The 19,471-nt window shown below is 47.5% G+C and overlaps 5 protein-coding genes and 1 non-coding gene across 6 annotated transcripts; 3 read left to right on the top strand and 3 right to left on the bottom strand.

Moving 5' to 3' along the window:
- The first annotated feature begins 516 nt into the window (after nt 1-516).
- Nucleotides 517-588, top strand: ALT_t077. Its single transcript has one exon. It is a non-coding gene; the product is annotated as a tRNA-Thr (tRNA).
- Nucleotides 589-1,052: 464 nt separating this feature from the next.
- On the bottom strand, nt 1,053-2,556 carry ALT_3420 (ABC transporter ATP-binding protein; the record flags this gene model as incomplete). The annotated part of the gene is made up of 2 exons (XM_089599574.1): nt 1,053-1,978; nt 2,070-2,556. The coding sequence occupies 2 exons, from the start codon at nt 2,554-2,556 to the stop codon at nt 1,053-1,055; spliced, it is 1,413 nt and encodes a 470-aa protein (XP_089455912.1).
- A 612-nt stretch (nt 2,557-3,168) lies between these two features.
- On the bottom strand, nt 3,169-4,194 carry ALT_3419 (metallophosphoesterase family protein; the record flags this gene model as incomplete). The annotated part of the gene is made up of 3 exons (XM_033556563.2): nt 3,169-3,826; nt 3,904-4,075; nt 4,140-4,194. The coding sequence occupies 3 exons, from the start codon at nt 4,192-4,194 to the stop codon at nt 3,169-3,171; spliced, it is 885 nt and encodes a 294-aa protein (XP_033412454.2).
- Nucleotides 4,195-5,414: 1,220 nt separating this feature from the next.
- Nucleotides 5,415-6,758, top strand: ALT_3418 (uncharacterized protein; the record flags this gene model as incomplete). Its single annotated transcript, XM_089599573.1, has 1 exon — nt 5,415-6,758. One exon carries the CDS (start codon nt 5,415-5,417, stop codon nt 6,756-6,758), a length of 1,344 nt encoding a protein of 447 aa, XP_089455911.1.
- A 3,689-nt stretch (nt 6,759-10,447) lies between these two features.
- ALT_3417 (uncharacterized protein) lies at nt 10,448-12,112 on the top strand (the record flags this gene model as incomplete). The annotated part of the gene is made up of 1 exon (XM_033556564.2): nt 10,448-12,112. One exon carries the CDS (start codon nt 10,448-10,450, stop codon nt 12,110-12,112), a length of 1,665 nt encoding a protein of 554 aa, XP_033412455.2.
- A 1,187-nt stretch (nt 12,113-13,299) lies between these two features.
- Nucleotides 13,300-15,652, bottom strand: ALT_3416 (uncharacterized protein; the record flags this gene model as incomplete). The annotated part of the gene is made up of 4 exons (XM_089599572.1): nt 13,300-14,072; nt 14,127-14,762; nt 14,825-15,492; nt 15,564-15,652. 4 exons carry the CDS (start codon nt 15,650-15,652, stop codon nt 13,300-13,302), a joined length of 2,166 nt encoding a protein of 721 aa, XP_089455910.1.
- Between the last annotated feature and the right edge of the window lie 3,819 nt (nt 15,653-19,471).

Here is a 19,471-nt window from a genome sequence, read left to right as displayed (position 1 = left end):
ACGGGCATTGAAAAACATGAATCTCCTTTCTCCTTGCGCTGCGTCGAATAAGGTATGGCCATATATCTCTCTGATGGATAGTCTTGATAAGAACTCATGACGTCCAGGCGCACTTCACCGGTTATATATATCGTTGGGGACTAGGGACTTATGACCCCAAGAATCACACATAGGAACGCTGCTCTCTTGTACCCGCAGACCTGATCCCTGAGTATACCCAGTAACCCGACACGTAACAGCATAGATTATGAGTCTGGATATGAGCGCTGATGCTATGAGTATTCCGTACACCCTTGTATGCCCACTGCGGAGCACAGCAGAGAGCGTTACAACAATCACTATCCCCAGGAAAGCCACCCCTTGATATTATAATATATGCAACCAGCATATAATCGACGTATAAAGCGAGTGTCAGCATCGCAAAAATAGGAGTTATCTCTACAATTATTCATAGGTGATGACCATAGGAGACAGCTTGTGTATAGGTTACTTAAGCGAAACTTTATTCCCGTCCTGGCATCTATGGCTCAGTGGTAGAGCGTTCCACTCGTAATGGAAAGGTCCATGGTTCAATCCCGTGTAGATGCAGTGATTCTTCTTTCTTTTTTTCCTGTGGCCCATTCCAGCGTTTCCGTTCGCATGAAGGAGATCTTTCAGGTTTCCCTTTTCTATTCCTGGTAAATAGGACAAGTATTATACAGCCAGCCATACACCTAGCAGATGGAGGTGGAGATCGGTTCTTTCATCGCCAGCTTGAATACGAGGCCTCCTCTCTGCTCAACCATTTGTCTCCTTTCCCATCTATAAGTGGCTTTTTTTAGTGATTTATTTTTCTCTCAGTTTTTTCTTTCATCCTTCTAGAGTATGTCACATGATGCATCTTCAAATGATTTTGACCTTCTACGAAAAGTAGAGGAGCTGGGTTGTAGACTAATTATCTATCATTATGGGTTCCTCCTCCCGATCAGGTTGTGCATGCAAGAGGTTGTAGTATCGTCCTTGCTTCCTAAGCAGTTCCCAATCCGTCCCACTTTCAGCGATGGTGCCATTATCTAGCACAAAATACGATCTGCTTTCACCACAGCTGAAAGCCGGTGGGCAATGACGAAAGTTGTCCTGTCCTTAATCAGACCTTTCAGCGCTTCTTGAATTTTGGCCTCAGCTTCAGTGTCCACTGCACTAGTTGCCTCGTCAAGTACAAGAATGGATGGGTCTTTAAGAAAGGCTCGCGCAATCGCTAAGCGCTGGACCTCGCCGCGGGATAGTTTGACTCCCTGCTCCCCGTCTTGGGTTTGATACCCCTTTGGGAAAGAGAAACTCCGGTCATGAATTGCAGCCGCTCGACATACTCTATAGATTTCTTCGTCAGGGGAATCCAACTTAGCGTACCGAAGGTCCTCCATACTCGGGGCACTGAAGAGGATAGGGTTTTGCGATACAATGCCCAAAGCATCCCGAAGAGAACATTGCGTCGCATCGCGAATATCCTGGCCGTCAATCTTGATACACCCAGACGTTACGTCATAATAGCGAAGTAACAGCTTCACCAGCGATGACTTTCCGGCGCCAGTGGTGCCAACTAAGGCGATGGTGTCTCCGGGAGCTGCAGAGATATTGATGCCACAGAGAGCCGGTTCCCCGTTGTTGTAAGAGAAAAACACATTCTCAAATTCAACGTATCCCTGCACAGGACCAAGATCAAAAGCACGGGGCTTGTCAGTCACAGTCGGCTTGGTGGTAAGCAGGTCGAGCAGCCTTTCAGCATCAATCAAGTCTGCGACCAACCACCTGTAATATTTCGACAAATACTTGATCGGCCAAATGAGATAGGCCCCGTATTGTATCAGAAAGACAAAGTCTCCGGGGGATGCTCGGCCTTTCCTGATCTCATTGGCGACGAGACACGCAAGTACGACAAAAGCAGCCGGGAAGCACGCCTCCATCAATCCAGTCGAGTAAACATCTCGACAGGGACCATCTTTGTTTTGCAGTCATATGTTTGTCAACTGCCTCTGCGAAGCGATATTTCTCGTACGTGAACATGTTAAAAGAAGAAACTGTCAACGAACCCTGAATGGCTTGATGCATCACACGCGCCTCGCCTCGTTCAACCTTCGTTAGCTGCCGACGATTGTAGACGTTCCAGCTGGATGCAGAAACTTCCAATGCCAGAAATGACGGTGTAGCGATAAGTACACACAATGCCGCGAGTGAGTTAAACTTAACACGAAAAAGGAAAACCGCAACAAATAGGTCAATGATCGCTGGGGCTATTTCCAGAAAGGCGATTTCCAAAACATTCGTTAGGGCGGCACCTTGCTCTATAGCCTTCATGACCTCGGCAGTGTCTTGCTCAGAGTGGAATTCCATCAGGAGGCCTAAAACGTGGCTGAAGGCAGCATTGGTGAGCTGTTTGTACGAGAACTGCTCGATTGTGTAATATATGCCAGTATAGCGCTCCTGTTCGCCGTAGTAGACATGAGCTATTAGGTCTTGTAGGGCTTGAAATGTTCCTTGTTTGCAAGCAGTGCAGTAGCATGCAGTTTTGAGGTCCATGTTGTATAGCTTGTGCACTGTATGATGGATTTCTGCGATAGAAATACTCAATCCTTACATGATCCTGAAGAACTTCTATTACCAAAAAGATGTAAAAAGGGTTTCAAGGTGTATCAGGAGACATCTAATCAGAAAACTCGTAGATTCAAAGCTGTGGTAACATATAATAAATGGATGGTATTTAGATAGTATTAACTCTAGGCTCTTAAATAAGATGATCTAATTTGAATTAGTGGGCCTCTCGGATATTTAACTCTATTACCCATGAAAAAGAAGGGTTGTATAAAATTTGATTCGAAACTACCAATTTTGCATACGCTAGATGAAATGCATCATTTTCCTCAGCGAAGGACTATCAGCATGACCGTCCTTTTCAAGCCTTCAGCCCCCTGGAAAATCAAAGTGAGCAGCTCAAGTCCTACTTGGGCCTATTTTCTGCTAACTCCCTTTGGTATTGCTGAGACAATACCTGGAAAAGGTAAAGGAATTTGGCCGGCTTCATTACAAGCGATCATGCCCATCAACTCTGCTGAGTCTCCCCATAGCCAACGACAGTGCGAAATCGTGCAACGTTTCCTTACCGGTCTCTGCAATACTCGCCTCCGTTCTCAATCAATGTGCGAAGATATCGGGGCATCCATTGGGCAAACCCTCCGACCTTTTCATATGAGTAACGCCCTTGAGATGAACATACTCCTGCGCCACATCCTCGCTCGAATTCTCTCCACTGACGTCGAAATAGTTGATTCCAAAGCCGTTGTCATCGAAGAACCTGGCCGTACCCGCAACAACGTAGACGGTGAACGACTTGTCGGAAGCATAAATGTTCTTGGTCTCATGACGATGACCAACAAGGATATGATGCACATTATACTGCTTGATCAGATTGAGATACCTGCCACGCACGCGGTTGGGAAAGGTCCAGTATGCGTCAGCCTCGTCCTCAGTGAATTCAAACGGGAGATGATGATGCGCGACAATGATCTCTTCCTTTGCATGATGGGCGGCTTCGAGCTGATTCTCAAACCAAGCCCACTCTGCAGCGGTGTAGCTCTCAAACTCAGTGAGATTGCTGATCAAGGTGACTGAGTTTAGGAGCACGAAGCGATATCCCTGGTGGCTGAAGGAGCTGTGGTCGCTGACATTGTAGTCCCGGGTGAATTGCTCGAGGGTCGCAACATTGCTGATATCGTGATTTCCGGGGAGAAGATGGACGGGCTTCTTGAATTGGGGGAATGTATTCTGAAAAGCCTGGACCTGGTAGTCGTGTCTGGAAGTTGCTTTAGCCTGGATTCTGGGAGGACCACCTCACTGTTACCTATGCATCTGGAAGGGTAGAAAACTCACCTGTCATTGGTCAAATCACCCACGGCAATGCAAAAGTCGAAATCCTCCGTGTTGACTTGTTGGGCAGCCAAACTCATACGGTAAGTATCATTTTGCCATCCATCAAGGCCAAAACCGATCTGGAGATCGCCGAGTTGGCAGAAACGGAAGGGCTTGTTGAAACCAGCGGAAACTTTTCATAAATCAGCTTTGTACAAACGGAGGAACTGAATCGTATAGATAATGTTGATACACACCAGAAGGTGCACAAAGCACAAGACTGCTAAGGAGGCCGACAAATGATCTTCGCATTTTGAGTCAGCAATTGGACGTTTCGTATCGAGTCTATCCCTGATAAAACAAAGGACTACCGAAGAAAAGTCGACCGTTACGACTCTACTTAAACATTAGGAGAGGTAGTGCAGTCCTGCGAATAGAAATGCTCGCCTACGGTGCGTGATCTTATTTCCTGGAAAACCCCGAATAATTCCCGGGAACATTTTCTAAGTCTACCTACAGGTATACAATGGCGTACCAACTGCTTGGCTCTGGCAGTGCACGTGGCGAGGACGGACCGGCACTTCATATTAGTATGTGGATCTTGTGGGATTTTGGATCAAGGTACATAGAAGTTGTAGAACTTAGAAGCTTTCTGGAAAGGGCCGTTCTGAACTCTATTTTGGCGAACAGACCACAGCTTGTCCCTGAAAACCCTGAGTAATGTCATTATGCTTTCCATTTCGGTATTTAGGTTCGTAGCAAGCTTTACAAGTAGAATCTGAGGACCTGTGAAATCGACAGCGGAATGACAGTTTTTGGCGCCAGAAACGGCCGCCTTTCCACCCCACGCCCAGTTCTTCTTGAGATCATACCAATCAGATACTCATTTGCGAAGCTTTACCGCTCACATTGAATCGTTCTATTTTGTCTCGGACACGAACACACGTTACAAAAGGTAGATAGGTAGGTACCTATTGGAGCGGGTTGGTTGCACTTTGGCATGCCAGGTCGGTACTGGCAGACCGAGTGGAAGACAGAGAGATGTAGATTAATCCTTCCGAAGTAAATACGTACAGGAATTTGTGTCTCATACAGATTAATGCCTACATTGTCAGGCCCGAAAATAAATCACGTGCGCCGGGCGATGATATGCAGTTGATAGGCAAAGACAACATCACTCCCCGCACGATACGCCTACTTCGTATCATTCGCGTCTGAGAAATCACCACCTATACTCGCCTCCGACACAATCTGACCCCCGCCACCAATTTCTCCCTCTATAGAGGAAGCATCTTGGCTCTTGAGCCGGAACCCCTTCGCGCATTCGCCCAGTTGCACTAGGTAACCCTGGAGGTAGTAGATAGAACTCGACTAAGTCGAGTGCACGATAACTAATAGCCCTGGTGATCAGGTGGGAGACCACTCTTACTCAATACGCTCATCTGCATTCGCTCCTCTCCTTCTAGTGGTCTCTCGCTTCCAGATCCCCCTGTTTTTACTCACCCTTCTCTGAGCTCAGCTTGCCGATCACGATGTCTGCGCACCACTACAATGATATTCGTCGCGATGGCTTCGTCTCAGCCTTTGGCCGCTTCATGGCAGACCCTGGTCGTATGGATCGAATCGAAGGTTCTCAACTTCGGAGCATGTTTTTGCCAAAGCTCTCACGTGAAGGGCAGAAGGCATTAAGAGATAACCCCAACTTCGTCCGTGCTCAGTTGAAACACTATGGGGTGCAGTTCGAAGAACGTGAATTCACTGGCCAGGGAACTGCATTAATGAAGGCAGCCCTCCAAGCTGGGAAGTGCGATCAGGTCCCTGACCACATTATGAAGCTGCAAAAGCAGATGCATGCAGAATGGATCAGCGAACGTACCCCCGAGCAACTCTCTTCCCACCCTGACTGGATCATGCAAAAGTATTTCTTATCTGCTGACCAACCAGATCGTACAAAAACCACCACTATCGTTGGCATACCCCTTGATCGATACAGCCAATATCGTTCCGGGCAGATGATTGAAGCTGCCAGAAAGATCCCTGGTCTACACCATATGAGAGCCTTTGGACCGAAGACTCAGGTCATTTTCATGGGTTGGGATAGAGCATCCGTGGAAAAGGCAGCCAATCAGTACCCTGTCAAGGAGGCAAGGCGATTACAGGACGAGAAAGACAAGCGGGAGAATGAGCGAGAAAAAATACATATGGACTATCTCAATAGCCGTAGCCAGCAGACAGAGGATGCCACCCCCGTCGGCACCTACATTGTTCACAGTGAGACTATTGAGAGGGGGTACCCCGACATGGCAAATGATCTCAGCCTTGACATCCACCGGACCGGTACACCTGGTGTTTTCAAAGCTGACTTTGATTTCGGGGTCCTTGAAGGGGTTATGATTATCTGTTCCGAGAAGTTTGCCCTGGATGAATATTGCGCTCAAGCCAATCGCGACGATGAATCCGACTGGAACGATTCTATGGATGAAGAGGGATTTGAAGAGGAAACTGATGACGAGGATAGTGTTCCAGCCAAGGAGAACGTCAAGCTAGGCGCTAAGAGAAACCCACCGGCTTCTAAACCTATGACGAGGCCAAAGAAGTATAAGGCAGGGCAAGATCAGCCTCGCAGATACCTGCTCAAGCTCAAATGCCGCGAGACGGGCGAAGGCATGATCCACTTCCAGGCAAGCAACGGCACTATCAAGTTCAAGGATAAAAACTTTGCTAGCTTTGAAGGAGTGGCGGATTTCCCCGACGTGGGTCAGGGGGTATCTTTTTTTGCACTCAAGATTTCTGATTTGCCTTGTCCATCTGGAAACGATTGGACCGACTATTCGGAGCGACAATATGAGATAGAACGGGTCAATAGATGGCGCTAAATCTCATCGCTCAGTGTGCAATGGGAAACCCGAAGAAGCCTTGGCTATTTTGCTAGAACCAGAGCCTTAGAAAATAAATAAAAGCGAATTCGTTTCTCGCTTGGCTAAACCTTCCGAGAGATGTCCACGGGTTACTCCCGCAAGTACCAAAGTATCTGGAAACGAGTATCACTCTAGGTCTGCTGCCTATGGTAATCCCTGCTCTTGGGCCCTGGCATACCGTGACATCAACTTAAGGCAGCGGTGTTCACCCCTTCTCAAGGACTCTCGCACATCCTTCTAAACCCTTCTAGGAAGGGATTGGTACTTTGGCTCACATCACCGGTTAAATCCTCACCATAATTCTCCTTTTTCAGCAATTCCTCGTATGTACTTTTGCTTCTATCGACAGAATAGCCAGGCTGACCTCGGCGTCGGATCGAGCAGCATCTCCGGCGAAAGGAAAGGGGGCGGGACTGGCTGAAAGCTAATGCGCAGTGGCCGGTGGGGGCGGAGGCGAAAGGGAAGGGGCAACAATGAGTGGAAGATACAGGAGATGGAGGGAGGGAGAAAGGAAGGAAAAAAGAGATCGAAAGGGCAAGGTCAGCGTCTTTTTTGTCAGAGCATCGAGGCGGAGGTTACGTGACAGCGTATTTGGGCGCCAAACCTAGTTAAAGAAACAAAACTAACTCGATACAGTAATTCACAGGCCCGCAGTTTACGCCGGACATTTGGTTTAACGCCAAAAGACGATTTTACATGAGCAGCAATGCCCGTTATTCGACCACCACATCAGGCACAGCAACCACACATTCATTTAGACACTCTCCTGAAGGATAGTGGGCGTTCAGGACGAATTCTCTAATAGAGTGACTATAAACTAGTAGCCACCCTACCTGCAACTGAATTGGACAGGTCAAGGCTGCGGCCTGGAGTCAATGCTTTAAGATGAGGATGTTGGTCTTATGCACAGTCCCTCCAAAGCAATGTGGAGTGACAGTCGAGTCATAGGTTAATCGGGTATACGTGTTTCTCATTGAATACGCCTTGCCCACAGTGGCAACCCATGGTTCCACATTAAACGCAGAAAAAGAGCTATGGGATAACACTTTGCAGCTTCCATATTAATCCGCAAGTTAATTACTCTAAATCAACTCTAGAAAACAACCACCTTTCCTTTATATTTAGGTCTGTTTATCTAGACGTCACCACCTCCCCTGCCTCCTACAGATCCTAATGAGCCTTAATACTAGACCCACCTAATTCTCTGTGGAGAACTCGAGTTAACTTAGGCATTCTTATAGTCTTAGATAGCTTCCCCTGAACTTTAAGCCCAAAACATTAGAAGGTCTTGCATGTAGAGGATGTCCCAGCATGCTCTTCTCCTCTTAACGGACATGGTTGTCTGGCTAAGCTAGAACAATTTGTTGCTCGCAGATTATAGTAGCTTCACGTCGTCTTCCCGAGTCATTTTCTTATGATGTTACATAACAAGGTCCTTCGGTTGCTATCAATAGTCTAAACGGTATAATATCATCTCCAATCTGATATCCCCTGCTTTCTTCTTCTTCTCATGAGATTTTGTGATCCATTATTCGAAGAGCACAAATTATTCCGTTACCTTCCAAGCATCTAATGTTATTTACTCTGACTCACCTGCATTGGGAAATGGGAACTGCAGGAGCACACTCAATTGGTGGAGAACATGTTGCATAACCAGACAACCCTGTCTTTCTCCTTTAAAAATCATCAGATGCGCTAAATGCTGTCAGGTAACAGTTACGGAGTAACATGGTATGGAACTGAAGGCATGGCAATCAAGCATGGATGAAAACTAGACATTAACAAATATTCGGAGTAGTCAAAAACTGCTATTGAGGAGAAATGGCACATTTTGGCCAAACAGGACAGGACGCAAATCATCCCCATTCTAAATTGGACCTTCTTTGCCTTGCCAACATGCCAAGCTGCAAGCAAAAGATAATAGATCTGCTTGAGGAGGGGAAGTCACCGAATATAATAAGCACTAGACTGACTTGGCCAATGACCATTTTCACCTAACGAACCTCAGCAGGGCATTTACTAAACAACTAGACGCCACGTCCTGCTGGTGGACACAAACGCTAAAGCAAATGCTGGCTTGATGCGCTGGGAGATGAGCCCTGAGCCCCAGACTATCCACGACGAGCATAGCCCATACAAATGACTCGTTCTTTTTTCTATTGAGCATTTTGGAGTGAACTGGTATCAGCCTCGGGCATTGGCGTTGGCCCCTCGTATGCGCGGCTAATGCGGTGTTGTGATCAGCAGATGCGTTGGCAGGTATATAGTGTATATCTCTTGCATCTACAAGTGTTGTTGAAAATGCTGTCTGTAGGCAGGGACGATACACAGATTCTAGAGTGAAAGGGGTTGCTGAGGTGAGAGATTAGAGGCCGGGTGCGCATGGGTATGACCGTATGTATTTAGATCAGCATCATACCAACAATCATTATGTGAGTAAATACTATCTAAGCCATATCTACATCCACACTCGAGTGATTAGGTTCATATACTAGGTAGCCTATTGGCTAGTAATAGTTAGAACAGTCTGCCTTAGCCTGTAGAATTCTTAGTGAATTCTATCTAGTCTTATAGAAATCTAATCTTGTCGGTAGTTTCAACTTGGCTCATGAGGCTTGAGTATTTGTTTAACTAAGGCTACCTTGACCTATGCACACATATCTGAGAGCCATTTAATACACTTCATCTGGCATTTAGTGGGAAATTCTGAAACTAGTTCCAGCCGGAAGGATCGACTGAGAAATGTGCTTTGGCCTCCATCAAGCACGAGGGGGCGCTGGGGGGCGCGAGTGTCGAGCAATTCTGATCTCCTGCTGCTCACCCCCTCACCATACTGGCGCTGGTGGTTTTTGCTCAGTAGATATTCTTTCCTCTCATTGAGAAATGTCCTTGCCTTTGTTCCTACCTATGTGCTGGATTATTTCTACGAATTGAGGCTGAGCAGGAAAGGGAAAGCAGCGAGGATAAGACCCAGCCTTGACTTTCTTTCTCTTCGTGTCATTGGTCTCGTATAGCAAACAAGGTTAAAGTCCTTTTTCGTGTGCTCGCGCAAAAGGTCGCGGATTCCCGGGCGCCTCTAGGTCTCTAGTTATCCTAGGGCAACTGATCTTCACATTTAACTTTCCTCCATGCCATCCACCAGGGCTGGGGATTATGTCCCTCTAGTCACTCTAAACACTACGACAGACGGTGACACCGAAGAGAACCAGAACGAATGGCCAAAACCTCCTGCAGAACAAAAGACAAGAAACGCATGGGAGCGGATTGGCACGCTCAGCGCTCTAATCTTGTTGCTGGGTTCCAGTTTCCTAATCATCCTATGGGTTCTATTAGGACTGATATGGAGAGAATCAATGACGGCGATATCAGGAGGAGTGCCAAATACTTTTTGGGCCTCGATAGTGCATGCGGATTGGACGTCGAGAGTCGTTACAGTTTGTACAGCAGTTACAAGGGCAATAGTGACTCTCCAGGCTAGCCTGATTACCGCGATGGTTAGCAGTATTATACTGGAGGACATTGGGACACCATTATTTTATGCCCCATTTTACTCAATTCTTAGGGCTGTTAGTGTCAGCCCGACCAGTCTTCTGCTTACAAAGGGCATGCTAACACAGCCGAGGCGAGTCTTCTCGCTTTTGATTTCGATGCTTGTCATTGTCGAGGTCTTGGTGACTGTCGCTTCCCAGTTTCTCTCTACGATTCTCATCTCGGACTTTATGGACAGCAGCTTTATTAAGAGCAATAACTTGACTGAAGTTGGCATCTTCAGCTCCCTTGGCTCTGCAGGGGCTGCTTGGTGGAGGGTTCCTCCAGCATCAGGTTGGACATTTGGCGAGCTCGCCGAGACTTTCTCGCAGGGACCTAATTTTCATGATACAGGACATACGTATCGAAGCTTTATTCCCTTCCAAGATGAGGCACAGCGAACAAGTCTCCGAAGCTTCCAAGGGCCAGCGGAGGTTATGGATCAGCGAGTGGTCTGCGTTTCCCCATCATTCGTTGATTTGCGCCTAAATTCGACATTCCCTCCGCGTCTGTATGGGCAGATGATCCTGGGAAATGAATCATATCCAATCCTACAAAATGTGGAGGCGCAAAGGCCCATCAACTTCACTTGCGCCCTGCCATACCCGCCTGCAAACACAACATACGGCATGTCAAGTCTTTGCTATCCTCGTTTTCTTCGGCCACAGAGTTTCACAATCCAACTTGAGGACCCTTTGGTCAACATAAATCCCGACGACAGGATAGCCAACCAGACCGGTGTAGCCATCAACAACCCCCTGGCCTCGTCCATGCTCACTGTCCTGGACATCCTTGACGGAGAAGCAATGATGGCACGGAACTACGAAAACATCACAACGCCATACAGAGTGACTACTATTCACAAAGACGGCCCTTGGTCAATCATTATGAACGACTCAAACAAGGCAGCCCTCCGCGTCTCCTCATGCTTCACCAACCTCGCTTCCAAGACATTCACCGTCCACATGACTAGTTCCTGGCAAAACTGGGAGCCACGCCTATCTTGGGACCGCCGTAGCAACAGTTTCAATACCGAGTCAGTCCGGCGGCAGCTTGGTGCATCATTAACACCGGATAGCATGAATCATCGCGGTGTACTTACGCTTAATCCCAAGTCAGAATGGAAAGGCTTTGACATGGGAATCGATGCCGTCGAAGACGACTACGACGCCTTCGACACTTATTTCCACTTCATAACTACATTCATCGGCCTTCTCCCACCAGCACAGCAAGCTATTGCGTCGACGGACACACCACCCGCGAACATGGGCATTCTCCTCTCGAAAGCGAACACAGCAGACACCAGCACAGCAGACCGAAGTCATACCGACCTATTCAAAGATGTTCTACACGATACAAACAGTCCCGCTCTCGCCCTTCAAGCACTGATAACGCGAGGAACCCAATCAGCATACTACGAGCACTTGATGCGGGAGAACCGCACGGCGTCCGCATCAACCGCGTTTTCGTCCACCGCTTTGATTCCAGTCCGGTGGGATGGATTTGTTGCCAGTGTATCGATCATCGCAGCGCATTTTTTTATACTTGCGCTTATTACGGTGTTTTTTGTGGTTTATACAAGAAATTCGATGATTGGGAATAGCTGGCAGGCTGTTGCGCAGGTTGTCTCGGAGGATATGCTTCCGGTTTTGGATCAAGCGTCTGAGGAGAAGGATGAGGAGGTAAAGAAACGTTGGGGAAAGGAACCGGTAGCACACCATAGTGCCCTTCGATATTGGCCGAATGGCCGCGTAGCTATTGGAGTCGAAGCGAAAGAGACTTGAGTAATACTATAATATACAGGGTTATAAAGGTAGCAGTATAGGTGCTACTTATGATCTACCTCGCCATTCACGCAATAATAGGCTCGGTAGGGTCAGAATGCATATGATTTGTGCATATGAAAATCGATATACTCAAATTATATATGTGTACCAAGCAGGCTTCTCAGAGTAAGCTCATACGCAGGCACACAGCAGATAATAATAATGGCTGGATACTGCTCCACAAAGCAAGTGAGGCGATCATCCGGGCATCAAGAGCCAATGTCGTGCTAGATATATCATAACTACGTTTATATTACCCCTCTTTCGGCTTCCCATATTTTGGATTCATACAGATCTGTAGGCATAAAACCGGGCGTTCCGGTGGCCTTCCTAACGGAGTCTATCGAGATTCAGTTTAAGTGTTTTACAGGAAATACTACATTAATTTCATGTCCATCATGTTCCTCGTCTTCCTACAGTTTAAATACAGGCCAAATCCCCAAGGCTGAGCGATTGGCCAGCTTCCAACTTAGTCCAAAACTGTCCGGGCCCGAAATTGCTGCCCTTATCCTAGCTATTTATCTTAGGCTTTCGGACAATCTCAGTAGAGTACAGAAACTGGCGAAAGCGACGCGAAGACCGCCGCAATAAGGGCGAGAATGTTGCTCTACAAAAACTACTAGCAGGCAACGGGGAGGGCAGTGCAGGATGAATACGATGAGGATCTTCAACTCCTAGGTGCAGTCTTTCGACGAGGTGATAGTAGGGCTTTCGTTTCTTCCGTCTATTTCCTAGGGCTTCTATACTATAATTGTTCTAGGCACAGGGCGAGAGCCATTTGATGCATCAGCTCATTATACTTCAATCGACGATAATCTCTCTTCTACGTAATCAGCAAAACGACATATCCTACGTGATGAATCCAAACCACGATTCAAAATCTGATATGCCCGGACTAGTAGTTCGCGCGCTCATTAAAAAAGTTCAAGGCTAGAGAGCCGTATGTTGAACTGGCTGTTTAAACCTGCTTCATCATATTTTAGCGAGTAGCCACAGAGGACTCAGGATGCACTTGACTATCTAGGTTTCTTACAGTACAGAAGGGATAGATGTAAGCTTAATGCACGGACGGAACGGGCCGTCGTGATTAGAGCTGAGAAAACGAGCTGGCAAGCTACACGGTAAGGTGTATAGATAGTAATTGTCTATGAATATGATTTGCCAGCCTTAACCCGCTGCACTGGCCCTCGATCCTGTTCATCCTGTTGAAAGACCAGCTCCAACCGCTTCTCTGCCTCCAGTTCCTTAACACTGACTAGATTTCGGAAGGTTTCTGTCTGTGAAATGCGCACACTCGTGTTCTCCAGTACCTTGGTGGGCCTTGAATTGAACGCCAACGCTGTAATGCTCGATATTGTGTCCCAGGCATGCGAGCTATGCCCTGTGACGAAGGTGTACACAACATAGATAGTTGCGTATAGACAGTATAAAATAAGGATCGAAATAGCGATTCTGATTGCCGTCCCATCCATATTCCATGCAAAACCCAAAACATGGGACTGGAATGTCAGGATCAAGCCGGGGGGGTTGATCAGGTCACCAATTCGGGTTACCCATCGGAAGGTACCATCGTGGAGATTTTGTGCTGACATGTTGAAGGGACCTGCTGCGTGAGACATGCCATTTGCCACTAAAGAGGAGACAATGGCTTCGTGCATCATAGGGCGTGGCGCGCGTGAGTACAGCGGGTAGCTACCGTTTACCGGGCACACGTTCTCAGTCAATAAGAGAGACCGAAGGAGATTGTCCGCCACCGTTCGATTCTGATTACCAATTTGGGTGGTGATGCTGTTCGCCCAATCTTTCGATATGGAGACGGCATGTGGCGGCCATGCTGGGAGAGCGTTGAGAAAATCCCGCGGGAGAAGACTTTCCACTCGCTGGTCAAATTCCGTGGCTGACCCGTTCGTTGCAACCACTATCCTGGAGGTTATGTTGGCCCACTGCCCGCTTACTGCACATGCGGACATACTGATATATTCTTGACCATTATCACAGAGAGCCGGCTGTACGACGATGGCTCCTAGCGTTCGTTCCGTCGAAAAATGAATATCATCCACCCAGAGGATCTGCCCCTGCCCTTGCTTCTGAATTTGGTCCCAAAGCTGTCGTCGGGTGATATTAGTGTAAGGTGTGGTTTCAACTGCCGTGGCATTTGCAGCAAGATAAGTTACGGGGAATTGAATGGAGCGGGTGTCGTTTTCGTCCATAATCGCATTCAGCGTGCAAATGGTGCTCACAACCGGATGTGCGATTCGGATGCTTGCCTCACCAACTGTAGCTGGGTTATTCACTCCTGCAAGTGAGCTAATTACGGCCCTGGATAGGCCTGCTGCAATTGGGATCTGCTGCACCGTAGCCACTGTGCCGTTGGGGGCAAATTGCACGTATAAGGTTCTTGTGAATGTCTCAGAGAGGGATTGAGTACGCGGAACAAGAGACAAAAGACCGACTGAATATAGTGGTGGCATCTCCTCGACAGATTTTCCGTATCCATCCCCCAGATCCTTAAACGCTTGCTGCGTCCCGACCAACGTGGGCTGGTCTTGTCCCACGCTTGGAAGGTCTCTGAGATACTCCCAACCGATGGCAGGGGATTGTTCGTTTTCTGCGTTGAAGACATATTTTAGCCGTGTGCTTTCGACTCTTGGCAAAGTCATGCCATCTTACGGTTATAAATCCCATCTACTAAACGCGAGCCAGGCTGGATAAATGCCGTCGGAAAGACATCACTGTAGGCGTGATCCAGCGCTAATTGGTAGTCTGGTATGCTGAAATTGACGTGTCTGGGCAACATTGCAATAGCGCTCGCGGGCCCGACAGCAGAAGCAAGTAAGATGCTCGCAGGAACGAAAAGCACAAACCCCATCTTTAGAAGCAGTGGAAACCCAGGAGTCGTCAAACTGGCACGGAATTCAGGTGACCATAAATAGCCCACTTGTGTGGTGTGATATGCAGAGAAAATAGCTCCAAAGGGCACCCCAGAGGTGGGTTGAGTGAGAAGGTATTGTTGGTAGGCGCCTAACGCCGTCGCGATCGAGATCTGCATCAGGATTTCGTGAAACTTGGCGATGAATTGAAGTAAGCTGAACCATTGGCTATCGGTCCCAAGGAACCGTGTTTGGATGTTCAGGACGATGAGCGCTATTGCGGCTGCCAGTGGAATCATATGGAATTGGAGGAAATAACGAACAGCGGTCGATCGGTTCCGCCGTATCAGTATTTTTCGAGGCTCTACCTTTGATCGGTCCTGTCCATCTTCCTTGATGCGTAAACTGCCGCTGGAGTCAATACTGACTCGGTGAGGTGCTACTGGTTCATTTGACGATGTTGGTTCTCTGGGGAGAGCAGCACAGTCAACCTTTGGCCCCGTCTCTCCAACAAAGAATATGATTAGTTAGGGACATACTGATGGATCTCATTGGTATCCCGTGGATGCCTTGCGGAGTGGAAGTCCTGTAAAGGGACCAGAATATCATAGCTTGCCCCGCGGCTCATATTGTCGCAAGCTGGGTACAATTTAAGGGCCAAATACTCCTCCAAGGCAGCCCCCAGCTTTTAAACATGTCAGAGGCCCTAGTCATTGCTCAGCCACAAATGTAGACCATTTTAGCGTGTTTTATGTGGGTTCTGTTGGTTAACATAATCTTGTCGATCCAAGCCGATTAAAGTTATAATTCTTATGTCGGACAAAGTGGGAATCGCCAGCGACACATATTAGTACGAGGAATAGTAAATTTCTAATATAGGGGACATCGACTAGGTGCGCAAAGGCCCAACAAACATCCGAAATAGTTGGATTTGCTGAAGTTCCATAGAAGATCCCAAATGAGATTGGCGCTTGGCATGTTGGAACTGATTTAATCCAAGCGGCTCGAGAAATATTACCAGGTCAATTTGTATTTTGTATTCTAGATACAATATTGAATATACAATTTGCTTAATCTGGGGCCAATGATTATGCGTTGAAATATGCATTCTTTCTCGCTTTGCACAGCATTTTGAGCCTCCTATATATAAAGAAAATGATGTTTCTCCGATGTTTATCAGGTTGGTTGATCCATCCTGAGATGGATTAAACAACTACCCTCAGCTCAGATCAAGTTCTTAATACGCCTCGTTAAGTATTTTTTTGCAGTTGCTCTCCCGACCTGATCCAGAATGAGAATGACGATGAGACGGCGGGTCACTGGTTTTGGCCTAGTCATAATCTGAACTGTGATAAGAATGGATAATATGTACTTCAATCTTTTCTGATATGATGGAACCGTTGAAGCGGCTTGTGGATGTATTGAAGCGTTTCCTTGATAACAGTAAGGTAGAATAAACAACAAGGCAAAAGCGGGTAAGCAAGGGGTGGATCTATTCGGCTTCTGGCTTAGCCTTAAGTATTCGGGGTCATGCGTTGCGCGACCCTACTATCTTAAAATGAAGACTGACATCTCAATAGTAAAATTTGCTATAGTACAATATATTAAAGATATAAGCAACCTTCCTGTTGTAATTCCCAACCGAGCCGCCAACCCGACCGACCGAGCCGCCACTTTCCCATTCGATTCCAGGAACCATCGACGGTCACCGGGAACATATAAAACCACCATGGACTACAAACGACGGTCTACGATGGGACCTCATGATGACTTCAAGATACGGACCGGCGGGGAAGGACTATATAAGGACACTCATTACCATTATATTTAACACTCTTAGTTTTAGTTCCTCGCGTTCAATAACAATATCTCACTTGAGTACAAGTTCACTCGTCCGATTCGTCAGTTACTCTCTACTATTGAGTATACGTACTCAATAGGCCTTGCTCTCATCTCTCATGTTATTGTGCTTGTGCTACCTTTGACCTGTTCTTAATCCTGTCCGGATCACTATATCGCCCGACCATTGTCATACCTGTTCGATATATCAGTAGGCTACCTGGTCGGTAGGCCACAGGCAAGTATAGGATATAGTTCGACACTATATCACCCGCTCCCAAAGTAGTTGACTAGCAGAGAACAGCAGAGACGGATTCCATAGTGTGACAGGAGATTAGGAAATCTAGTATTAGACAGCGTTCCAAGTTGAAAATGTGTTATAGACTCATAGAGGATCCGGAAAGTTAATTATCATGTGTGACGGTCACCTTGGGAAGCACGGATGCTTTATCCTATTATCCTATTTAGCAATCCCTCCTAATCCTTCTGCTTATCTTCTAAAGTTCCATAGGATAATATGGGCCAGATGACTTGCTAAGGGTTTAGTAAGGCCCCTTCAACGTTGCAGCTTAGTTCTAAGCCATAATGTAGTAGGGGTTAGTTAGGCTTTAGATTGACGCATGCAGCGCAAAACAGGGCTTAGCCAGGCTTATTCGGGCATTTTCTAAAAGGAGGAAAGACTGTGGCTATATGCTAATAGTAGAACGCTTAGTGTTTTAGATTTTACTCACTCCTCTAACCAAAACAGCTGTTTTGTAGTAGATGGATTATGCCGTCCCTGAGTACCCTACTGAGGCAATGTATGCTCTAGAGTGGTGATGCATGCTCTAGGGTCTTCGTCCACTCCCGTGTCATCAAGAAGGATCATACTCTTAAGTAGTGGATCATTGTCTATGGTCCCCTTCTCTTTAAGCGCCCGGTTCCCACCGATGCCACTAAAGTCGCCATAGTCCCTAACTACGCCGTTACCTAGGATGAGTATGAGGATAAGGCTTCTATCACCACACTTAGGGATCTATTAACGAGGAGAAGAACTCTCGTACCGCTAGCATCCCTACCGAGGCCAACGAGCCATAAACTAGTCAAGGTAGAGGCCACCTAGCTAACTTAGAAGGAGATCATAGCTTAAGTCTGAGGCCCGTCACCGTGAGAAGCTCCTGAAGAGCCATGGCCCTCTAGGCTGGGCTATGCGGTCCCTCAATAATACCCCTATGAGTGCTGGTGAGATCTACGACAGTGTGAGCCAGCCACACCGCAGTGCGTTGATATTTGAGCCGGACACGTACGATTGAAGAATGTCGATGGACCTGCAGAGTGTACCGTTTGGTGCATGATCCAACCCGAGGTCTCCCGGCACATTTCGGTATCCAACATCGGCCACGGGATCAGTGCTCGTGCCATTTCGCCCAATTTCCATGGCACATCGGGGACAGTGGATATCGCATCAGCGATGGCAGAGATTACTATCTTCACCGCCGGAAGCACCCTCCAGGGAGAAGAGGTGCGGTCAAAGCTCACAACTGAATTTGCCGTCCTCTACCATGATCTGGATGGAGCGCATGGGTCCCAGTGGTACTCTGGCCCCTCTTCAGTTTAAAGACATTGACAATCTCCCCCTGCATTAGAATGTCATCCGAGAGACCCTCCGTCTCCATGGGTCGATCCATTCGCTCCTGCGCAAAGTCAAGAATCCGCTTCCAGTTCCCGGCACGCCTTACATCATTCCCACGTCCCATGTCTTACTTGCTGCCCCAGGAGTAACAGCCCTCAGCGACGAATATTTCCCCCACGCCATGGCGTGGGATTCTCATCGATGGGAGACACAAGCCCCCGATGAAAGCAAGCAGGATATCATTGACTATGGATACGGCGCAATGTCCAAGGGGACCTCCAGTTCATATCCCCCCTTCGGGGCTGAGCGCCATCGTACAGGAGTTGGGTTGGGGTCCCTGTGCTACCTCCGCCGGGCTGTTGAAGACAGCTCGGACTTCTTTTGTAACGCGGCCGAGGGCTGTGGGATTACGGGAGAGAGGCAGAGGCAGAGGGCAGCCAGTAGGAGCATAATTGCAGTTCAGGAAGAATATTTCATAAGGGTAGCCATCGTAGCACTTCTGACATATTTTGGAACTATTGGACTGTATATTTGCTACACCAACAAGGATTTTTGGCATGTGCCAGGCCATTATACTGAAAGACTAATCATAAGTGCTATAAGCCCAGGATATATGTATGCCTTGGACCATGTACAATTTGTATTTACTAAGGGGTCAATGTTTCTAGCAGCTCCCCCATTCAGGTTCAGCACTACCATCTCTCAGTGGTCGACATCATCTATCAGACCCATCTTTGGCGCTCAGCTAGCCAATGCATCACAACCGTGCCAGCACTGCATATAGGCGAATAGAAGTTTGACATTAGCCGCTCGAGACCAAATCCTCTACGAAGTCCTATTAGTCATTGGGCCAACCACGGCCCATTGCCCTGGTAAGACTGACAGATCCTTTTTCTGATGGTTCCGGGTATTTCTCGATAGTACAACACTAAGCCTGTATTCACCGGCATTTATTTGTATACCCCCCTGACAAGACCATGAGAGGATAATTGCCCT

This window comes from Aspergillus lentulus, assembly GCF_001445615.1.
Source record: "Aspergillus lentulus DNA, contig: Alt08, strain: IFM 54703, whole genome shotgun sequence".
In the NCBI taxonomy this organism is placed as follows: domain Eukaryota; kingdom Fungi; phylum Ascomycota; class Eurotiomycetes; order Eurotiales; family Aspergillaceae; genus Aspergillus; species Aspergillus lentulus.
The sequence above is the reverse complement of the archived record's forward strand: the minus strand, read 5'-3'. Positions and strand labels throughout refer to the sequence as shown.